This window comes from Ursus americanus, chromosome 20 (assembly GCF_024610735.1).
Source record: "Ursus americanus isolate L20-20 chromosome 20, mUrsAme1.1.p, whole genome shotgun sequence".
Classification (NCBI taxonomy): Eukaryota; Metazoa; Chordata; class Mammalia; order Carnivora; family Ursidae; genus Ursus; species Ursus americanus.
In genome coordinates, this window is record NC_142146.1 from 19,963,009 (window position 1) to 19,984,619 (window position 21,611).

A 21,611-nucleotide genomic window follows, 5' to 3' on the forward strand; every position below is an offset into this window, starting at 1 on the left:
ATTTACTTTTTGTACTTAAAACCAAATGATCCCAAGATGTTAACGCTAAAGCAAAGATTGTATTAAACTGTATGAAACGATTCAGTCTTCCCTCTTCTGTCACCCACCTCATCTCCTCCTCTCTCTTCCCCTCATCCAACTACCCCTGTTTTTTCCTAACCTTTGACCCTGAACCCCAAAAATCAGCATGGTAGCTTCGTTTCAAGGTAAGGTACCCCATTTCCCTAATGGAAGATTTTCCATGCAAATTCCCTGTGCATGAAATTCGGAAACACTTAGCAGAAGCCTGCTAGAAGTGTTTAAATGATACAGCCTTTGGAATCAGGGGCACATCCAGAAGTTTCTAAGTTCCCCAGGCCCTATATCTGCAAGACTTTTGCAATGTGATGTAGTGTGCTCTCATTCATCCAGACCCCTTTGATCTGGAATTTGTACCTTTTAACAAAGATTGTGCTAAAGATTACTATTACATCCATGAAAATAATGTCTTAAGGAGTTTAATGGAAGCGAATACAAGTAAGTGCTGACTATTAACTAATTGGGGGACTTGCAGACTGTCTCTTGAAAGCAGTTTTATTGGCTTGATTTGAAAGCAATAACACTGCATTACTTTAGATATACTCTCTCACTCTGAAAGCTCAATAATTCAAACGGGCCTTTTTTCTAAATTATCCCCAACTCATAAAGCTTTGCCTACCTGATTATGCAGCACCGAGATTCTTTCAAATCAGTTCCTAATGGTAAATTCTGAATTCTGGGAGAGACTCTAATGAAAATTCCATTTAATACTCAACTCCCAAAGTGACTCTAAAGACCAACTGTGCCTTACAGAGAACTTAATGCTTATTAGTGATTGACTTAAACAAAGGGAAAATCAAGCCTATTAACCCGTGTGCCTGCTTCATGTATGTCTTCATCATGATCAAGAAATCCACTGGCCTCTTTTTCCAAGATCACAGGATTTTGGGGGCCTGATTCAACTGAGGTTTACCTAAAAGAAGAAATCATGTAGCAAAAAGCTAGATTTTTTCAGCCTCTGTCCCTTTATCTCAGATCAGAATCCTGTTTCTAGGATTGCTTCCATCATAAAATCAGAAAGATGCTTTCCGGGGTAATTATGCAGATCGTGCATTTAATATAAAGACAAAGTATCATAGGAAAAGACAAGGGAGTTTTTCAAATGAAACACAGTTTTTAAGAGTGGCCAAAGATGGAAGAGGTTTGTGCTTCACATACTGATTATTCAAACCTACGCTTTAAAAATATTTCTACCCCATACTTGCAGTGTGTATGGGAAGAATCTTTTTGCCCATTTTTGCCCTGAAGACAGCAAAAATCTTTTGGAGCTGTTTTGTCTGTTTTGATGAGCCAGTTTTTTATGCATCTTTTATAGAAAGAATGTTGATACTTCCCCACAACAAACTATTTTTTTAAGAAAGATTCATAGATTATAGCAGTTGCCCAAATATTGACACTTAGCTCCTTATCACACTAATCAGGACCTCAACTCAGACCACTAAGAAGTGGATCCAGTTCTCCTCAAAATGCAGAGAAACATCTCTGATGTTGATTAATAAAAGCAAAACCTCTCCTCACCAACAAATCATCAATGAAATATATAGCCTTATTTAGTCCCTGGGACATGTCTTTTGTTACCTCACCTCTAAAAAGATTTCTGTAGGTAGACTATATTAAATACTTTCTATTCGGTTCACTTCCAGAAGTTAATTTTCGTCACTTTTTAAAAATTAAGGATCTAGCACCTTTACATTTGCTCAAATGAAGTGATCCCTCATCATGTGTCAAATATGCTTTTATTATAACTTAGGGGAAGCCAACATCTTAAAGGGGATTTGGTCACCCAAGAAAAGTCATCAGAGAGATGCCATAGAAAAGATGATATTATAAATAGCACAGCCCACCACCCCAACACCTTTCTCAACATAAGCAAAATATAAATTATTTCATTTATTCCATTTAAAAGTTCACAGAGTAGACATTTGGAAAAATGAATGTTACCCCAGTGTCTTATATACCACAGCTCATTCTCTCCTTAGCATTGTCAGACTCTTCAGTAGGCTCCCCCCCCTTCTAGACATGAGTCAGCCTCAGAGTATGTGTGAGAAAAGGGTCTCCCCAACAACTATCCTATCCTCCTAGCAGCACACATTCTCCCTGATGCCCTGGACTTTGGTGCTGCCACCTCTGGGGAAACTTTGCCTCCTCCAGAAGGAGGTATGCTACCCAGCCTCTCTCCTCCCTGTCTGACACATGTCTTCTTGCCAGGAATCTCCAGGTTTCTTTTGCTCTCCAGGCAGGGAAGACCCATGAAGGGTGGATTGGAGAGAAGGCAGCAGTAGGCAGGTAGAGTAGGGTGGTTCACAGGGCAGCTTGTCTTTCAGTGCTGTGGCATGCCCTGACATTCATGCTCTAGCAGAATTTGCCCACCTTGAACACCCAGGGAAAACCCACCAGCATGACAAAGACCTGCCATGTGTGATTGAGTGAATCTTATAATACTATAGCAACTCATTCAAACTAATGGACATAAGTGTTTAAGGATACAAAATCCAAATAATAATGGGGCAGTTTTCCTGTTAGAACTTAAACAATAAAAATGACAAGGGTTTTGCCCACATGCCCCCATATCAAGTCCATTAGTTTCAGTCATGGCTCTCATTTTTCTATTTTATCCTGCTCTGCCCAATAAAAAATCCTACTTTTGACCTTTTCATTATAAGGTAGAACTCTTACATCTGAGTGAATATGCAGCGGTATATGTACATAATCAAAGCCAAGGAAAGTTAAACAGGATCATTCAAATTTGGGCTTAATCTAGGTCAGCTATTACGTCAGTCCCTATTTATGTAACAAAGTTAGAGATCCCTTTAAGCTTTAGTAGATAGTATCCTTGAACATTTGTTTTTGCCTTGCTAGTCTACTAAAACAGATAAAGGCGGGGGGTGCTACTTATAATCTGTTCATCTAAAACATTTAAATAATACAGTAAAATTGGATTCAGTTTATATCATATAAGCAGTTAGGTAAATAAGACTTGGATTCTGACTCCTGAGCTCTAGGCCGAGTTTCACGGTGTACTTACCACATGATTTGGGGCAAGTGATTTAACCTGTCAGAGGCTTAGTTTTTTAATACCTACAGTGGAGATATAAAGAGTACCTAGTTCATTAGGTTGTAGAAGAGACAGAAGGATATGGAAGTTGTCTAAAGCACTTTGCAACGTGCCCCTTACAATAAGTGCACACTCTTCACCATCATTAGTGGTACAATACAAAAGCACTGTTGCCAAGATAGGAATACCATGTCCAGGAAGGTTCTACTAGAACACACCTATAAGAAGGTTTATGTCACCTAAACCTGGACTAAATGGCATCCTCAGCAGCCTTAAGAAAGGAAGACACCTATTGAACTTCAGGGCATATGCCTACTGATACTGGAGAGAGAGTACTATGAAAGGAAAAACCCCAATGCAGTGAGCACTGAGAAAAATTGGGTGGAGAGACTGGAATTTTCTACTCTTCAAGTACTGCTGTTTCAAGGGTTATCCGAGCTGGCCATGGACATTTCAAGAGTCAAAAACAAGAACTAAACTAAATCTCTAAAGGTCGTTTAATGCATCCATTTAATTACTAAATGATTAAATTATTAGTTAATAGAGTATCACAAGCATCCAGCTCCTTTATTCTCCAGTACAAAGTGTAGCAAGGTTCTTCACAGCTTAGTTTAACAACGCAATTATGGCACTCTATGAAATGAAATAATATAATTTATTTTTATTACTCAATGTTTGCAAAAAATAAAAATGAACACTGGATTTTCCCATTAACCTCTTTTCCTTAATAAATGCCAAAAAAGATACTGACTCTATCTGTAGTTCTAGACATTTTCTTCAGCTCAGATTTAGAATTCTTTAGATTCATTTTGGGCTAATTGTCCTGTATATGAATAAGTAGGAGCTACAGGCCCATACGCAGGTAAGGTCCAAAATAATCCATCACAAAATCCATTTGTTATATGGACACAAAATCCTGGAGTCATTTATTTCTAGAAAATATGAAACTGTTGTCTTGGGTCTTTCTTTCCCATGTAGGGTTTCTTTAGAAGAACCATTCAGAAAAATCTCCATCCATCCTATTCCTGTAAATATGAAGGAAAATGTGTCATAGACAAAGTTACAAGAAATCAGTGCCAGGAATGTCGCTTTAAAAAATGCATCTATGTTGGCATGGCAACAGATTGTAAGTAATCTTCTTCCTTTGTTTCACATTCAAGAAATGTTGATTGGGGAAAGATCTGGTTCAAGGAGATCAACCAGGCAGAAAAGAAAGCAGGAACCCATGTGGACAGAGAGAAGACACCTAGCACTCCCGCAGACCCCTCACGCCCAGCCACTGCTGGGTGGTTTCCATCCTACCCCATCCCTATCAACTCCTAACTCTCAAAGTATCTAGACCACACATGAGGGGAAGTGATTAAATTATCCCTATCATGTCTTCAGGACTATTAGCATTACTCTCTTCAAACAGATTACGAATGAGTGTTCTTGTCCAGTCCCCTTGATGAGGCATAGTTTTACGTACGACATTTGTGTGGTGAGAGCTTCATGGACTAGTCCTAATATTTTTCAAAAACAGAGACAGGGATTTATTTTATGGACATTTTTGGAGATGGGGCACTGGCAGAAAACATCGTGTTCAGTAATTTCTGAAGAATGTGAAGTCGAGTGCTATAGCATGAGTCATCCTGCAGTTGTTGTTTGTTATATTTTTAGCCCATAAAAACATTCTAAGCTCCAGTCCTCCTACCCAGTTTTCAAAGTGCCACAGCATATGGTGGTGAGATTAGCCACTGGAGTCTCTTCTTCCCGCACCATGCAAGGGATTTACACCAGTCACTTTAATTAATCTAATAATAAAATAAGAATTGTGTCGTTCAGAATGTGTGGCCTCTGTTTTGCCAGGCATCAGGGTTAATGGTTTCTGTTGGCATAAGTGTTTTGCACCTCAATGAAAGTTTCCAACTTTTAGTTTAAAAAGAAGAAAAAGAAAGAAAACAAAAAAGGAAAGAAGAAAAGGATGCAATGAGGATTTTCCTCAGAAAAGATGAAATAATCATGGCTCACATTTATGTGAGAAACAGGGTTCTCTCAGCAAGAACAAAAAAAATCCATGAAATGCCGTGCTTTGGCCACTAAAAGAAGACAGAATAGGGAATCTTTAAAAAGGAGGAGTGTTGTGTGAGGGTTTTAGGCTGGAAATCCTGGGTTAATCCCCACCCCTGGCTAAGTGTTCTGTCTTCATCTTTTAAAGACTTTTAGCCATTGCCAACAATATGCCTGATAAGGATATATGAAAATGATTGACCTAGAACTGAATATTTAGATGTGTCACCATAAGTGACTGTTACTATTGAGTGTCCATTTCATTGTTTGATTGAGAAGTTAAAAATAGGAATGTTTATAAGGTTAAAAAAGCTCAGTGTTAATCTGGACTGGGTGGAAATTAATTTTGAATGCACCCTGAGAGGCATTATAAGAGCTCAGGCTTTATAATCAGAAAAACTGTTGCAGTCCCATATCTGCCACTTATAGCTGTGTGACCATCGGACCTAACCTCCGGTTTCCCTTCGGTGACATCATCACCTACCTTGCAAGTTGTTTTCAGGATTAAATTAGATAATGCATGTCAAATGCCACAATCCCTAGCAGAGGAGGCATTTGGGAAAGGGGGCTATGAGTGGAGTCCACTCCTTATCCCCCTTTAATAAGGGAACCAAAGTGACCTAATAGGGCTCATTCACATTTCCCACATTTGCCATAGCTCACCTGATTTGGATGATCCAATCCAACTGAGATGACCTGGGGTTTCAGTATTCTGTTTGTGGAATAGCTGAGTACTTTTGGTTCTCTTCCTCCTGCTATGTTTGCTTTTTTCTTTTCCTACCAGGTCACACCTTCATCAAGAAATGGCCCTAGGACAATGATGTTGTAGAACTGGAATCAGGAGTCCTGGGTCTTGCCTTGGCTCTGCCATGAACTTGCTGTGTGACTTTAGGCAAGTCATGATCTCTCTGGATCAACTTCCTCCTCTGTGAAAGGAGAGAGTTGGGCTAGATAATACCAAAGGTTCTTTCCAGTTCTAAAATACTATGCCTTGGTAGCATAAAACCTGAGCCTTTCCATTCCATTGATAGTTATTAAGAGTCCTGTAAAATGGTTTTGTTTTGGAAAATAACCACAGAAGTAGAGGTTTCTTGTTATCTGCCCTTCTTATGTCCCTTTTGCATAAGTGGTAAAAGTCATGGCTCTATTTACTGCATTAGCACATTGAATACCCTGTGAGGTGAGTATTGTTGATCCCATTTTATACAGGAAGAAATGAAAGCTCACGGAGCCTAAGCAACTTGCCAGAGGTCACACAGCTAGAATGTGGTAGTGTCAGGATTCAAACCCAGCTCTTTCTAGATTCCAAAGCCTGGGCTCTTTAACCACCATTGAGGGTAGACCAGTTAGAGACTAGAGCAAAGTGAGTACCTGGGCAGCCTGAGATAGGCCGAGCCTCATTCCAATGAGCCCTTGAGGGAGCTAATAAAGAGTTGGGGTCCTTTTTATCTGAGGAAGAGATCATTAGCCTCCTGCTCAAGAACTTTTCTTTAACCTGAAGTTCTTTTTACTAAGAGCCATTTGAGGGCAGCAGAGGAGGAACAGAGACCCTAAGAGTGAATCCAGATGATTGGCTATAGACGCATAGACTGAATCATAGACTCATCTGGGAACCCATGGGTAGGACAGATTTTACTTCCCTCTGCTTCCTTCTTCTTAGGGCCACCTTCTGTGGAGTGGGGATGCCCATTGTCCAACTTCCCGCAGAGCTTTATTTTGAAAAGCTGGCCAGGCATTGGGAGTCTGGCAGTAGGTCTCATGTGGGACCATAGCTAGTCAATGGCAGTTTGCTGCCAAAGGGAGAAAATACCCCAGTGTGACCCACCATGCAGGACCTGCTCAGCCATCTGGCATGGGTGGTCCGGGGCGCACGTGCAGTCTGCCACGTGTCTGCCAGTGTCCATGTGTTTCGTCTCATTTTTCTTCCCCTCCCAGTGGTACTGGATGACAGCAAGAGGCTGGCAAAGAGGAAGCTGATTGAGGAGAATCGGGAGAAGAGACGGCGGGAAGAGCTGCAGAAATCCATCGGGCACAAGCCAGAGCCCACAGACGAGGAGTGGGAGCTCATCAAAACTGTCACTGAAGCCCACGTGGCCACCAATGCCCAAGGCAGCCACTGGAAGCAGAAACGGAAATTCCTGGTGAGGCTTCCCGGCACAGCTGAATATCAGCTGCATGCTCCACACTTTCTCCTTCAGGTCACTCAGTCCTCATCACCCTGGGATGCTGGTGTTACTGCCCCCATTTTTACTGATAGGGAAACTGCATTCCCAAGAAGTCAAGTGACTTGCAGAGTCAGGATTTGAATCCAGGTCTGTCTGAGAACAAAGGTCACTCCCCCCATCCGTTGCTTGTGAGTCACTAAATTCTAAAGTAGTTTCTTACGCCACATAATCTGTTTCCTTTGCTGTTAATAAGGCCAGCCTTAAATCAACTAATTAGTAACATTCTTTACCTGCCAGCTTTCCCCTTTTATGCCCATTTCTTCTCCCAGATACCCATTTATATAGTTAGTCCCCTAAACTCACCCGAAGATATCCTCTTTAGAATAACCCCTAGAATGAAGTGTCCCATATCTCAAATGTATTTTTATGTCAATAGAAGTCAAAATTTTTAGTTTAAAATAAATGAACTTGAGTCCAGGAAGACAAGGGGAATGGGGAGTACGGAGGGGGTTTGGAGGTGATATATGGAGAAAACAGGCCTTTCTAGGCCCTTGGAAGATCAATGTTGAATGTTTTTATAAAAACTAACGACTGTGAAAGTCCTTCCCATTCATTTCTCCTTTGGACCTCACAATGCTTTGGGTTAGGCTGGAATTACTATCCCCATTTTACAGATATGCAAACCAACCAAAGGCCTTATTTGGTTCACCCAAGTTCACACTACTAGAAAGTAGCAGCCAGGCCTAGAAGTCCAGGCTTTCCACCTACCTCACCAGATGGACTACCCCACCCACCACCACCAGCTGGTGTTTGACCATCTCAGAGACTGACCTTGCCCTTAGTTTATGACAGTGAGCACCTCACTGAGCCCCAGCAGCAGATATTCTGTGGGTCTGTTTGTCTCTCCAGGTTACATTAGCATTCCTTCCCATCTGAACAAAAAGGTATGGTGTATAATTGTCCTTATAAGGAGACAGTTTTCATCACCATTATAAGGAGATAGTTTTTTCATGGAAACAGTATAACAACAATCTTAAAGAAAATTTTTGGAAAGAAAAAGCTGACCCATAATCCACCTGCCATCAATTACTTGCACTGTTGTCAAGAGCAGGTTCTAACATACTCTGTTGATGGCATCTGTGAACAGTAACATTAGCAAACACTTAGAGAGCTCTTACCAAGTGTCAGGTTCTATTCTAAGTGCTTTCCATACATTAACCTAAGCCAACCATGTAGGTAGATGTGGGTAAAATCTCCATTTTACCCAAGCAGAGAACTGAGGCAGAGAAGTTAAGGAAACTTACAGAGCCCCACAGCTGGTAAGCAGTGGTGATGGATGGCCCAGCTCCAGGATCCATACTCTTAATCACCACACTGTGGACTTGGTCACCTACACAAACCCAAAGATCCTTTGAAAGACACATGTCTTTGGAGGGGCAGCCTCTTAGTGCCTTGATCTTGAATCCTTGGGCCCACTTTAGTATATCTGCCAGCAATTAGAAAACATGAATCCTGGATAGATAGATCAATTCTAATCCAACGTATTTGGGGCATAGCAAGATAGGGTCCTGCCTACCCCAAGCCTAAATCTATCCTCTCCCTAAATGTGTGAGCTATCAATGGACATTGTGGAAACCATTTCCAGGCCTGATTTGAGAGTAGTGACAGAGCTGAATTTCAAATACAGTGGAAGATTTGGGGCACATCTGGACTTCTAGGGAATTTTACACTTCAGTTTTCTCTACTCCAGAAAGAGAATGAATACTAGTCTAACTAAACTCATTTTAGTGGTCACAAGGATGCTTCTTTCTAGACTCTAAAGATCTGTTCTTTTATTTAAAAAAAAAAAACATTTATTGAGCAGCTACTGTGTGCCAGAAAGTGAATAAGTCAGCTCTATTCTGGTGGAGGGAGAAAAAAAGTAAGGATTAAACAAACAAGATGAATCCAGGTGGTGATATGTGCAGTGAGGAAAACAAACACCATGACGGGACAGAGTGATGGTGAATTGGAAGTGGAGAGAGACTTCCCTTCTCTGAACAGGGTGGTCAGAAAGGTCTCTCTGAGCAGGAGACATGAGCTGCGTCTGAAAGCTAAGAAACAAATTCTATACGGTAAAATCCAGTCAGATCTCTTTATGCCTTGTGGTCTCTTTAGCAAAGATGACCGATGGCTAATGATTTAAACCAGATCTGCACCTTTAGCTCAAAGGCCCCTAATGCTTTTCATCAGTCTGATCATCTACAGAAAGAACCAAAGAAAGTATGGCACAGGATGATTTGCCATTAGTGTTTTTGTCAGGGCCATGCGGTTATCCAGGAACAAGAGTTCTCTTTGGGAAGCTGACATTTACAGAGTAACTGTTTTACCCACCTGTCTCCCTCCCAGGGTGGAGCCAACGTGAAATGTATATTTTGTAGATCCTTGATCTGTTCAACAAATTGTCTCTCTTGGTCCAAATACAACGAACTGCTTCTTCAAGCCATTTTTTTCTTAGAGGGGTGGTGGGGGAGATCAGAATACCTCCATGGTCCTGTCTGTCTCTACAATGAGCTTCATTTCTATCAGCCAATCCCCTTCTATGACTGGGATCACCACAGCATCTGCTCTACGGAAGGACTATGTTCCATTCAGTATTGTCACTTCAGTGTCCATCACATGTGTGGTTGAGACTTGTGGTAGCTCTTGTCAAAGATGGCTGCCATTACATCGTTTCTTCCCTGTGTATACAGGTCATTCTCTCCCATGGAGAGGTGAAGTCTGTTCCTCTCTCTCATTGAACGTGGGCTGGGTGTGTGATTCCTTTAAGCAACAGATTTTAGCAGAGTAACTTTTAAGGCTGAATCTCGTGCCAGACCAGACACCAGAAATGTGGGTAAAGAAGCCTACAGATGACACCAGCCTCTGCTGCTATTTGAGAACAACTATATGAGGGACCCCAAGTGAGAACCACCCAGCTGAGCCCAACTCTGAGCAACAGTAAAAATCTGTTGTTTTAAGCCACTAAGTTTTAGGGTAGTTTGTTACACACCGTAGATAACCGCAACAGAACTCAATAAAAATATTTGTGAAACAGAATGTACAGTTCCACTGGCCCATGCTCAGAGACAGTACAGTTAAGCCCTGTGTCTCAGCCAGTTTACATATTTACACATACCCCTTGCAGAAGGGTGACTCCGATTGAGTATGTATGCTCAGGATAAAAATTTCACTGAGTGGTGAATTATTCCTGCAAGGACATTAAGAATCCTTCATCAAAGGCAGCTTTGCTAAATGATATCCGTGTCTGAATAGGCTTCTTTATTCTAATAGACACATTAGGATTTGTGTCTCCCATGTGGCTGCCTCTATTCTGCTTACAACACTGCTACACATATTATTTCATTTATTTGTATGTGATGATGGCCCATCTTCTTCTGAAAAAGAATTTGAGAAGACCTATTATGTTAATAATAGTATAGTAATAGGGGTGCCTGGGTAGCTTAGTTGGTTAAGCAACTGCCTTCAGCTCAGGTCACGATCCCTGGGTCCTGGGATCGTGTCCCACATTGGGCTCCCTGCTCAGTGGGGAGTTTCTTCCCCCTCTGCCCCTCCCCTCTGCTTGTGCTGTCTCTCTGGCTCTCTCCCTCCAATAAATAAATAAAATCTTTAAAAATATAATAATAACAGTATAGTAATATATCAGAAGGGACCAAAAATTATATGTTGTCATAAAAACTGGAAGTATTCATTTATCTGGAACAGGAAAATAACTTACTCCCCAAAAGAAGATTCTTCATTTTTCACCCTAACACCAGGACTCAAGTCAGAAATAGAGACTGGTGGTTTGACCTGGGTTTCAAATCTATATTTGCGTCTGTAGAAATGAGAGTCATTGGCAAATAAACTTTTTAAAAAGCCATGTAGATTTTCATAATAATTCCAAAGCCACTCTTTAAAACTACTTCCAAAAGCATTTAAATCATAATTTTCTAGTTTTCTCCAATCCACCCAAATCCCTGATGGTACAGAAGTGCCCAATGTAACCACCCTTCGGGTGTGGTGACAGCAATGATGAAACAGAGAAGTGCACTGAGAAGGGAACAAGGGCCATCTGAGCCAAACAAGGGAAGCAGTGTCTTCACCACTGGTAATTCACTGCTACACCTCCCAGGGGCCGGAAGACATCGGTTTGGAGTAAACCCTGTAGCAGCAACAATATTGTCTGTTGACATGGTGTTATTATTCTGCTCCCTTCGTTCACATGCAAAGGTACGGCTTTGGATGGATTTTCCATGCAAGTGTAAAATGTAACCATCAGAACCAGGGCCAGCCTGCCCTCCTTTTCCCCAGCAGAGCTACTGTCTGATTTCACACATACTCCATTGCAAAAGCCTCAGTAAATGGGCATAAGCAGAAGGGCCAGGCATGATGGGTGATTTGGCCCCCGTGGTCTGTGTGGACAGGTCATAAGACAAGAACAACCAAGTCAGGAAGGCTACTATTACCCAAAATTACAACTGCATCAGAAGACGGCAGGGTCGTATAGTCATATACATGGAGATTCAGTCACACAGCCTGAGTTCAATACTTGTCTCTGTTGCTTTATATATATTTTTGTTGTTGTTGCTTTTTGGTTACGTGACTTTGGGCAAGTTCTTTTGCCTCTCTAAGGCTGGGATGACATTACACCCCAGGGTATAAAAGTTGTAGGTATAAGTGCTCGGCACATCATTAACAACCACGTAAGTGGTTCTTATGTGCATTATCCCCACAACCCCCATCCCCAACATCCGTCCCTGCTCATTCCAGGAAAAGGGAGAGCCTGTAGTAATATCCCAAAGCCCAGGGACTTTTAATCACCATTGGTCTGGTGTGGGCCTTCCTGCCCCTCCTTATTAAGGTGCAAGAAGATACCCTGTGATCTCACAAAGGAAGGGAAGAGTCCCGTCTGGCCCCATCCCACTCTGCATATGCCAGAGAGTTGCAGGTTCAAGCCAAGAAGCCCTCAGCTCTGAGCCAGCCACTGCAAAGAGGCCAACAGACAGCATCTGCTACTCACCTTGAATAATACTGAGGAACAGTCAAAGCAGAAAGGCACTTAGTCTCCATTTGTGTATCAGCAGCTAGTGACACAACTGAGCTAGGTGTTCACCCTTGCACACACCCCGAATCTCTCCCTTCGTGCCCCCCCACCCCCTCCACTGCCCTGGAGGAGACATCCTGGATTCCATATTGTCCCGCACCCCACATCCAGTCAGTCAGAAAGCCCTGTGCCCGGCTCCCAAGAGAGGTTTGAGTTCTTCCACTTCTCTCCATCTCTACTGCCGCCCTGATGGTCTGGACCACTTCATGTCCTGCCCAAAGAGCTAGTGCCGCCGGCCCATTTCTTCCTCTGGCTCCCCACATCCCTACCCCGCATAACCACCCAAATTCTCATCCCGCTGCACTCTTATTTGAAGCCCCTCAGTGGAGCCACACTGCATAAGCCTCTCTCCTCCCCAGAGCCCATCCTCGTAGGACCCCTGCCTGACTCTGTCCCTCATCTCACATGCCATCTCTGGGCTCTGAGTACATGGTCCTCCTTCCTGGCCTGGGATGAGGCACTGGCTTTTCCTTTTGCCTTAAATGCTCTTCCTCTGGCTCTGTGGAGGGCTGCCTTCTTGACATTCTTCCAGTTAAAGCTAACACATCACTTCTCAAAAAGCTCTGAGCTGCCCATCCCCCTCCTGGGCCCCATATACTATCATGTCACCTCCAGTCTAACCACAAATAGAAATACTTCTGTGAGAGTATTCTTTATATTTATTATCTGTCTTCCCTCAATACAGTGAAAGTTCCTTGAGAGTACATTGTTCACTGATGTAACCTCAGCATCTAGAACCAGGCCTGGCCCCATAGTAGTTGCTCAATAAATATTGGTTGAACATGCATAAACATACATTTATTCACTCAACCAACCAACAAGCATTCTGTCCTCCACCTTTTAGCCCAATGTTTTCCACACAGTAGACAAAGAAACTTAAAGCTTATGCTCCGCACCCGAGAAGTTCCTATCTTACTGTGTACCTACATAACTGCTATAAAAAGTGATAGTAATAGGGGCGCCTGGGTGGCACAGCGGTTAGGCACCTGCCTTCGGCTCAGGGCGTGATCCTGGCGTTCCGGGATCGAGCCCCACATCAGGCTCCTCCGCTATGAGCCTGCTTCTTCCTCTCCCACTCCTCCTGCTTGTGTTCCCTCTCTCGCTGGCTGTCTCTATCTCTGTCAAATAAATAAATAAAATCTTTAAAAAAAAAAAAGTGATAGTAATAAATGCCTAAATGCCACATGAGTGATGTACGTGGGCCACCATCTGTGTTCCAATGAGCTAGGCATCATTTCACACAGGTCATCTGCAAAGACTTCAAGGAGAAAATAGAATTTGAGTGGGGTAGGATTTGGAATTGGCAAAGATAAGATGGAAGCGGGGACTTGAAAGCAAAAGTCAGGAGGAAAGGCAGCTCCAAGCTGCAAAAGTGCAAAGCAAGTCGGGGAGGAGACATGAATAGGTAGGCGGAACTGGCTCGGGAAGTCCATTAGGGCAGTCAAGGAAGGGGCAAGTCGGGATGAGCCCTGGAAGCACCCCAATGAGAAAGCTAAGACAGTTTGAGCCACTGAGGCAAACACCTGGCTTTGCCCACAGTCTACCCTGGTGACTCCTCCTCAGTACCTGAGCTTGATCTCAATGCACACTCATGTGTGTGTGAGCACATGTATCTCACATCGTGGATTACAAGGCTACTAGCTGTACTAACGTATCTAACAGGTTCAATTAATGTCAAGTATTTGTACTCTTCATTTCTATTTTCCAAATATCGTAGCAAATGATGTGAAAAATCTTTTGGGAAGTCACAGACAAGGTTGCAATGCTCAACCTTCATTTCTTATATCTCATGTGTTAACTCAGGTCAATTCAGACTCCATCTTCTATCTATCTATCTATCTATCTATCTATCTATCTATCTATCTATCATCATCTATCTATCTGGTTTTTTCTGGTATCCAAGATCCATTATGGGAATAAAGCTTGATACAATAAAAAGCTTTTGCTTTGTATATGATTTTACTTCTAGCAATTGTATTTTCCATTAAATACCCAATTTAATGGGTATTTAATTTTTTTTCCTACCCTGGTATTTATTTGTCAACAGAAAAGCTTGTGAGGTGGTTACATTTGGAAGTTTAATTTTAATTAAAATTGCCATATTTCCTTGTATAATTCCCCTCCTTTTTTCAAACCTTTAGAGGCATCACAGGTGTGATTCAAATGCTCCATGAGCCCACAGAATAAATGGAAATTTTTAAAATCGGTAGTAACTTACCGACATTTCAAAGGACACTGATTACCATTCAATACAATCAGGTTAGATATATCAGTGTTCAATGACAAGACATTTGGACAAACTATAAAAATATTAAAATATTGTTACTTTTATTTCTAAAAAAGCTCACCCTATGTGTGTGTGTGTGTGTGTGTGTGTGTGTGTGTGCGCGTGTGTATAGAAAACTCCCTTTCTTTTTTAATGTATGACCATGTTCCTTTTATCAGTTGATCTTCATAACAGAGTTGTAAAATAAGCAAGGCAGGTGAGATGAGCCTCACTTCTGCAGTGGGAGGAATTATAAAGACCAGCAAGGAGGTGAAGAATGCCAGGAGGAGCAGTGCCCAAAGGAGGACCTGATACGCCTTTTCCCTTCACTCAGTCTATGTGAGAAAGACAGGCAGAGAGAGAGAGAAAGAAGCTGTACGTGTGACTATTCCATCAATTCTGTCTGCATCCAGAAAGCCAGCAGAGCAGTCACCTCCCATGGGCTTCCCATGCCAACAGTTGCCCCAAAACATCATCACTGACTATGATAACATGACAGACTAGGTTCCTTTCCCATTCACTTGCTGCCCACAAAGCAAACAATAAAAAAGAATAAAATAAAATAAACAGAAGAACCTACTGGATAACCCAAAAAAAGGTCAAGGCTGCCAGTTTGTTATGTAATGTATTTTAAAATCCTCCCCTAGGCTGTAACCACAGCTCCTGCCACACCTAGGAGAGGGCCTGGGCTGCTCCTGTTGACCCCGGTGCCCTAGTAACAAGTTAGTTAAAAGAATCACCCTTTGCTTTTCTTTGTGCTAAAAATTAGAAGTGAGCAATAACTGGGGAGGTGTGAGAAGAAAATGGTAACTGATTACTCTGAGCTGGATGTGTTACTGCCAGCCCAGTGGTTCTCAAAGTGTAGTCCCAGACCAACAGCATCAGCATGCCCTGGGAAGTTGTTAGAAATGCAGGTTCCCGGGCTCTATCCCTGACCTACTGCATCAGAAACTCTGGACATGGGAACCCATCAGGTGATTCTGACACAGGGAAGTTTGGGGACCATGGCTGCAGGTAGGCCACAGTCTTGTCACAAGCAGTGCCCTCATGACTCTGCAAGTGAGGGATTCAGCTTTGCTTGACTAGTTCTGGGTGCCAGATCCTCCTGCCCATCTCTGTCCACTGTCCCACATCACCCAACCCTGGGTGCCTGCTTCTGGTCTGTTCACTGTGGCTCTAGGCCACGGGACAGTCATGAGTCCCTGATCCCTTTGATCACCTTCACAACTTCCAGCAAGGCAGTGGGGGAGGCCAGTAAGGGAAATATTGGGAGGAGTAGAATTTTGCCACCTGGTGTCAAAAGTGTTCAGGTTGTGGGGCACTTGGGTGGCTCAATCAGTTGAGCATCTGACTCTTAATTTCGGTTCAGGTCACGATCCCAGGGTCATGGGATCAAGCCCCATGTCGGGGCTGCACATGAGTGCTCGCTCTCTCAAATAAATAAATCTTTAAAAAAAAAAAACTGTATAGGTTGTAAAAGCCTCGAAGTAGATATAGGGTTCCTGGAAGATTGCTGTGTAGAGGCTGGGTGACCAACATCCCAGTCCTGGCCTCAGGGGATTGTTCTTAACCTCCCTGAGCCCTTTGCTCATCTGCCCATCAGGATTGTGTGAGAACTACTTGAGATAATGCACTTCCTCAAAGGGGCTGTCTCACCTGCAGGCCACAGATAAAAAGTGGTCATAATTATCACAACAAGAAAGGGCAACAGAGAGGACTGCTCCTGGCAGGTAACACAGGTGACAATAGGAGCTATGTGAGAGACCTTGATGGTCTTGGAGCCCTCAGCTAAGGAGCTGGAGAGTACCAATGGACACTGGGGAGGCTAACTGAGCATAAGCACCTGGGGGACTTGCTAAAATTCTGGTTCTGCACCATTAGGTCAGGGGAGGGGCTCAGATTCTGCCCTTCTAACACCTCCCCAGATGATAATCCAAACTGCTACAGCCCCTTTGAATAGCAAGGCTATGGCTTTTGTTATTGGGCAAGTCTAGGGCAGAGAAGTGCCCCGGGGACACTGAATACTAGTAATACTGTCTGCCTGAAAACTTGCCAAGTTTACACAACTCAGTTCCTACAGGTGACCTAGAGGTCTTCCCCCTCAGCTGTCTAAGACCTCCTCCAACTAGAATCTATAGGGTAGACAGGAACTTTGAGCCCCAGCAGCTGGGTCAAAAGCAAGAACGAATCCACAGGGTGCTACTTGCCAATGATGTAGCTTGGGAATGTTGATGATGTCCAGAGCTGAAGTCTTTGGTTTTTATTAAAGCACAGGGACAGCACCCGTGGGCAGAAAGAGCTGTTACACTGGGGTCCTGAGGAATGGCTGATTATATACTTGGGATTTGGGGGAGGTAAGGAAAAAGGGAGGGGTCCAAAAGGACTTTTATATGCTAAAGAAGACTCTCAGGCTACTGGAGGCCCTGCTATTGTCAAGCTAAGGTTGTTTTTCCCTCTAGCAAAGCATTAACATAAGACAGTCAGACACTACATCAAATACTAATGATGTATTATATGTAGGCTAATTGAAAATAATTTAAAAAAATAAATAAAAACTTTAAAAAATGGGGGAAAAAAGACAGTCAGGAGTTTTCTGGAGGAATGTCACACATAATCCACCCAGGAATCAGGGAGGTGGGGGCTGGTTAGGGAGGTGTCAGCTGGTGCTTTGTTTTCAGCTTGCCTTCTGCTCCCTCATCACCAGGGCATCCCCACCGCACTTCTCCATCATGGCCCACACATGCCAGAATGTGCAGAGCTCTGAAAATGCCACCCCAGAGCCCCCAGCACATACGTCACCTGGCATCCTTAGTGCATTCAGAAACAGGACCCTCCTTCTCTCACTTGCTTTTGCTTTAATTCTGCAACAATTCTGTGAACATTATCACTGGGGGCTCTTAAAGCAATGGCCAAGACATGTATTTTTGCTTAGAAAACAAAACTACGTGAAAACTGCGTAGTTTATTAATGAGCAAAGTGAAAACCGGAAATTGTATAGCGTGTCAATTCAGAAGAGATTTTTCTGCCACATGAGAACTATGATAAATAAAGATCCCTTCAGGGGCGCCTGGGTGGCGCAGTCGTTAAGCGTCTGCCTTCGGCTCAGGGCGTGATCCCGGCGTTATGGGATCGAGCCCCACATCAGGCTCCTCCGCTAGGAGCCTGCTTCTCCCTCTTCCACTCCCCCTGCTTGTGTTCCCTCTCTCGCTGGCTGTCTCTGTCAAATAAATAAATAAAATCTTAAAAAAAAATAAAAAATAAAAAATAAAGATCCCTTCAGGTTCTTCGTTTACATCTTTCTTGTATCTCCTCCTTAGCCAGAAGATATTGGACAAGCACCAATAGTAAACGCCCCCGAAGGTGGAAAGGTTGACTTGGAAGCCTTCAGCCATTTTACAAAAATCATCACACCAGCAATTACCAGAGTGGTGGATTTTGCCAAAAAGTTGCCTATGTTTTGTGAGGTGAGGAAACTGTTTTTCCTTCTTTGTTATTTTTCATTATAGTTCCATCAATCTCCAGGAATGTGGAGGATTATTTATAATTTAATATTAATTACTAGGGACTTAGTCACATGAAAGCAATGTCAGTACAAAATGAAAACGCACTGTTTCACTTTTATTTCCCTACCTTCTCTATTCAGTCATCATTCATTAGCTTATCCATGTGAGGCTGACGATCCTATCTATCTATCCACTGACTCCAGGCATAGGGAAATATGACAGCAATAACTTCCGTTCATTTGGCACCTACGATGTCCCAGTTACCGTGCTCAACTCTGACCATGTTAAATGCAATCCTTATAACAGTTTTGCAGGATAGCTTTAATTAAGCCCTTTTTATAGATGGGGGAAACTAAGATTGAAGAGATTATGCTAACTTACCCAAACGGGGCCATGGCTTGAGTCTAAGTCAATATGCTTTCCATCACATATCGTAGCAAAACAGTTGTGTGATTGTTTCCCCTTCAAGAATTAGGATCTCCCTCACAGAGAATGATCTTAACTCCTTAACTCTCCTCTCTTTTCTTATAAGTTCACCCTTTCTTGCCCCATCTTTAGGCCACCCTGAAGAGCTCACCCACCTGAGTTCATAGGCTTTCCCTTTGGAACACCTCATCCTTCATCCCTAACTTTAGCAGTTCTACTATGTGGTACCTGGAAGCATGGGGGCTCTGCAGTCAGCGGGATGGACAGGAATCCTAGATAAGTTATTTGGTGTCTTCAAATCTTGGTTAAAATGGGAAACATAATAGTATTTACCTCCTAGAGCTATTGTGAGGTTTCAGTGGGATAATATAGTCAGGTGCTTGGATAGTGCCTGGGGCCTAAGTGTATCCATAAATTCCAGCTGTTAAGGTGCTGTTTTATCTATTACATTACCATCCTGCCTCTAACCTTCCTTTTTTCAATCAAGTGGAGAATTTTGCCCTTTGAAAAGCCCCATCAGGTGCCAATCTTTTGCTCTCCCCATCCCCAAGGGGACCCAGAAAGATATCAAATAGAGAGGTCCACATACTGCTGTGAACCTGTTACATAAGCTACCGAGTGAGAAGTGAATCTAGCCTCACCTAGAAAGAAGCCCTCTCCTAACTTGGAATGATTCCATCCTGCCTTGGCTTCCAGCTCATTTGTGTCTCTGGGTTTGCAATAATGGGAGCCCAGCTGGAGTCTAAGAGACCTCAGACACTGATGGGGAAACTTCCCATTGCCTGTTTTGAGCCTCCACAAAAGCCATATCCAGGACAGAGCAGTGGGCTTCAGGATGCAGATGTCTGACCCCCAGACCTAGCTGAGAGAGTCATTCTTGTCCCCTGCTTCACTGTGGTGGGGGCCAGGGTACCTGATGTGCTGGCTGGCAGCCCTGCAGTGGGAACCACTCATACCACACCCCCAGAGGAGCTGGTGAGTCCTGAAGAAGGAATTTTGACATATCTGTATTTGGTGTGGAGCTTCCCATGTTTCTGATCATCTTTTTTTTTTTTAACTAGCATTTATTAAAGTTTGGAAGGTTATTAAAAATAACATTCAAGGAGTGTCTGGGTGGCTTAGTTGGTTGGGCATCTGCCTTTGGCTCAGGTCATGATCCCAGGGTCCTGGGATCAACCCCCGAGTCGGGCTCCCTGCTCAATGGGGAGTCTGCTTCTGCCTCTCCCTCTGCCTTCCCCCTGCTCATGCTCGCTCACTCTGTCTCTCAAAATAAATAAAATCTTTTAAAAAAATAATATATTCAAGATAATGATTCATGGTAACACCACCTAAAGATAAGCTGCTGACATTTTGGAGCCTATTTTAGTATTCTTCAATTACGTATATATACATGTATACACACATATATGAAATACGAAACATTAATATAATTTATACCATAATGTACATCCTGCTTATGAAACTACTTTTTTAAACCTTCTATTAAAGAGTAAGAGGCACATATCTTAAAGGTGCAGCTCGATGAATTTTCACATACTCAACACACCCATGTAATAAACACTGAGGTAAAGAAACAGCATTACCAGCACCCTGTTGTGCCAGACTTTTTACCCTCAACAGAACATACATCATTTAAAGGTTCTTTCACAAATATGTTTAGTGACCACATACTATTTTAAAAAATAGATCTACATAATTTAGGTTATCTGCTTTGACTGGATCTTCAGTTCATTTCCCATTTTTCACTAATATAAACATTCTACAATGAGCATCCTGGTGCCTATGCCCTGCTCACAACCCTATTTCTTAAAGGCAAATCATAGAAGTAGAATTTAAGGACCAAGGTATATACATCTTTTAAGGCTTCTGAGATGTGTTGCCAAATTGCTCTCAAGAAGGGTGCACACTCTCACAGCTGTGCCAAGCGTGCTGGTTTCCTCTGATTCTGGGTGTCATCTTTCTTTTTTTGTTCACTGGGTTGAGTTTGTTTTCCTGGACCTTTCTTGGTCCACTCTCTCTCTGAGCTGTGTCCCTTGTCCCCATCCTTGGTATCTGAAGAACATATTAGTCATGTGTTCCCCTTTGAATACCCACCAAAAATGTTTCTTAGAAAATGTAAAGCTCATGTAAACCAACCACAGGGAGATATTTCAGTTAAAGAAGAAAGAAAAGCCATCTCCACCACCAGTAACGAACACACCATGCACTTACGGCCATGGCAAGGGTGAAGGGTCAACATGGAACTTTTCAAGCGTGGGTTATGGTCAGCTTCTCTCTTCACGTTTCCCTCAGAAGTTTAATCCTGCTTCAAAATCATGATTCTGTCTCTCTTTCAACCCTGATTTGTGTAGTCTTCAAATTACAAAAACAAAACAAAACAAAAGCAGAAACAAAAAACGGGGGTAGGGAGCTACTTTTACAACAGAGATGCATATGTTTCCAGTGTTTGTGGCCCCCAGAGGACCTTTAAGTCTTTCTCACTCTCATTAGAACCCCAAAGAGGGAAACAAACTGTGCAGGCCCCTGAGCTGCCTCTGGAGTGGGCTGGAGATCCCAGGTAGTCTCGAGAGCCAGAGCTTTCCTGCCAGAGGCATTCTGGTGCATATGCTGTTCAAATTGTGCTCACAGTAATTTTCTGCTAAGATCCACGCCAACCCGCCAGCAGGGTTGGTGGACACCCAGGGCTTCAAAAGATCTAAAAATCGCTGCTGACAGAACTGCCAAAAACCACACATTCAGAATCACTTCTGGAGTGCAGGGCACTGTCATCTTTGCCAATCAACCTGAGTGATGTTCTCCTGAGGAGACAGGAAGAGACTATGGGAGTGTCCCTGCATCTCTGCCTGTCAGGCCCTTCTTGCAATGGTCTCACAGTGAAAGTATTGTGGCAGGTGACCAAGATCATTTGCCCACATGTTGAAACAAACCTCACCAGCATCCTATA

The 21,611-nt window shown here is 42.9% G+C and overlaps 1 protein-coding gene across 18 annotated transcripts in view; it reads left to right on the forward strand.

Annotated features, from left to right (window-relative positions):
- THRB (thyroid hormone receptor beta) overlaps positions 1-21,611 on the forward strand; it is a 379,102-nt gene that overhangs the window by 332,788 nt on the left and 24,703 nt on the right. For all 18 annotated transcript variants that reach the window (XM_087870168.1, XM_045791644.2, XM_087870167.1 and 15 more), the window contains 3 exons: positions 4,112-4,259; positions 7,118-7,323; positions 18,056-18,202. In XM_087870168.1, the coding sequence (XP_087726294.1) occupies positions 4,112-4,259; positions 7,118-7,323; positions 18,056-18,202 (501 nt within the window). The remainder of the gene's footprint in view (positions 1-4,111; positions 4,260-7,117; positions 7,324-18,055; positions 18,203-21,611) is intronic.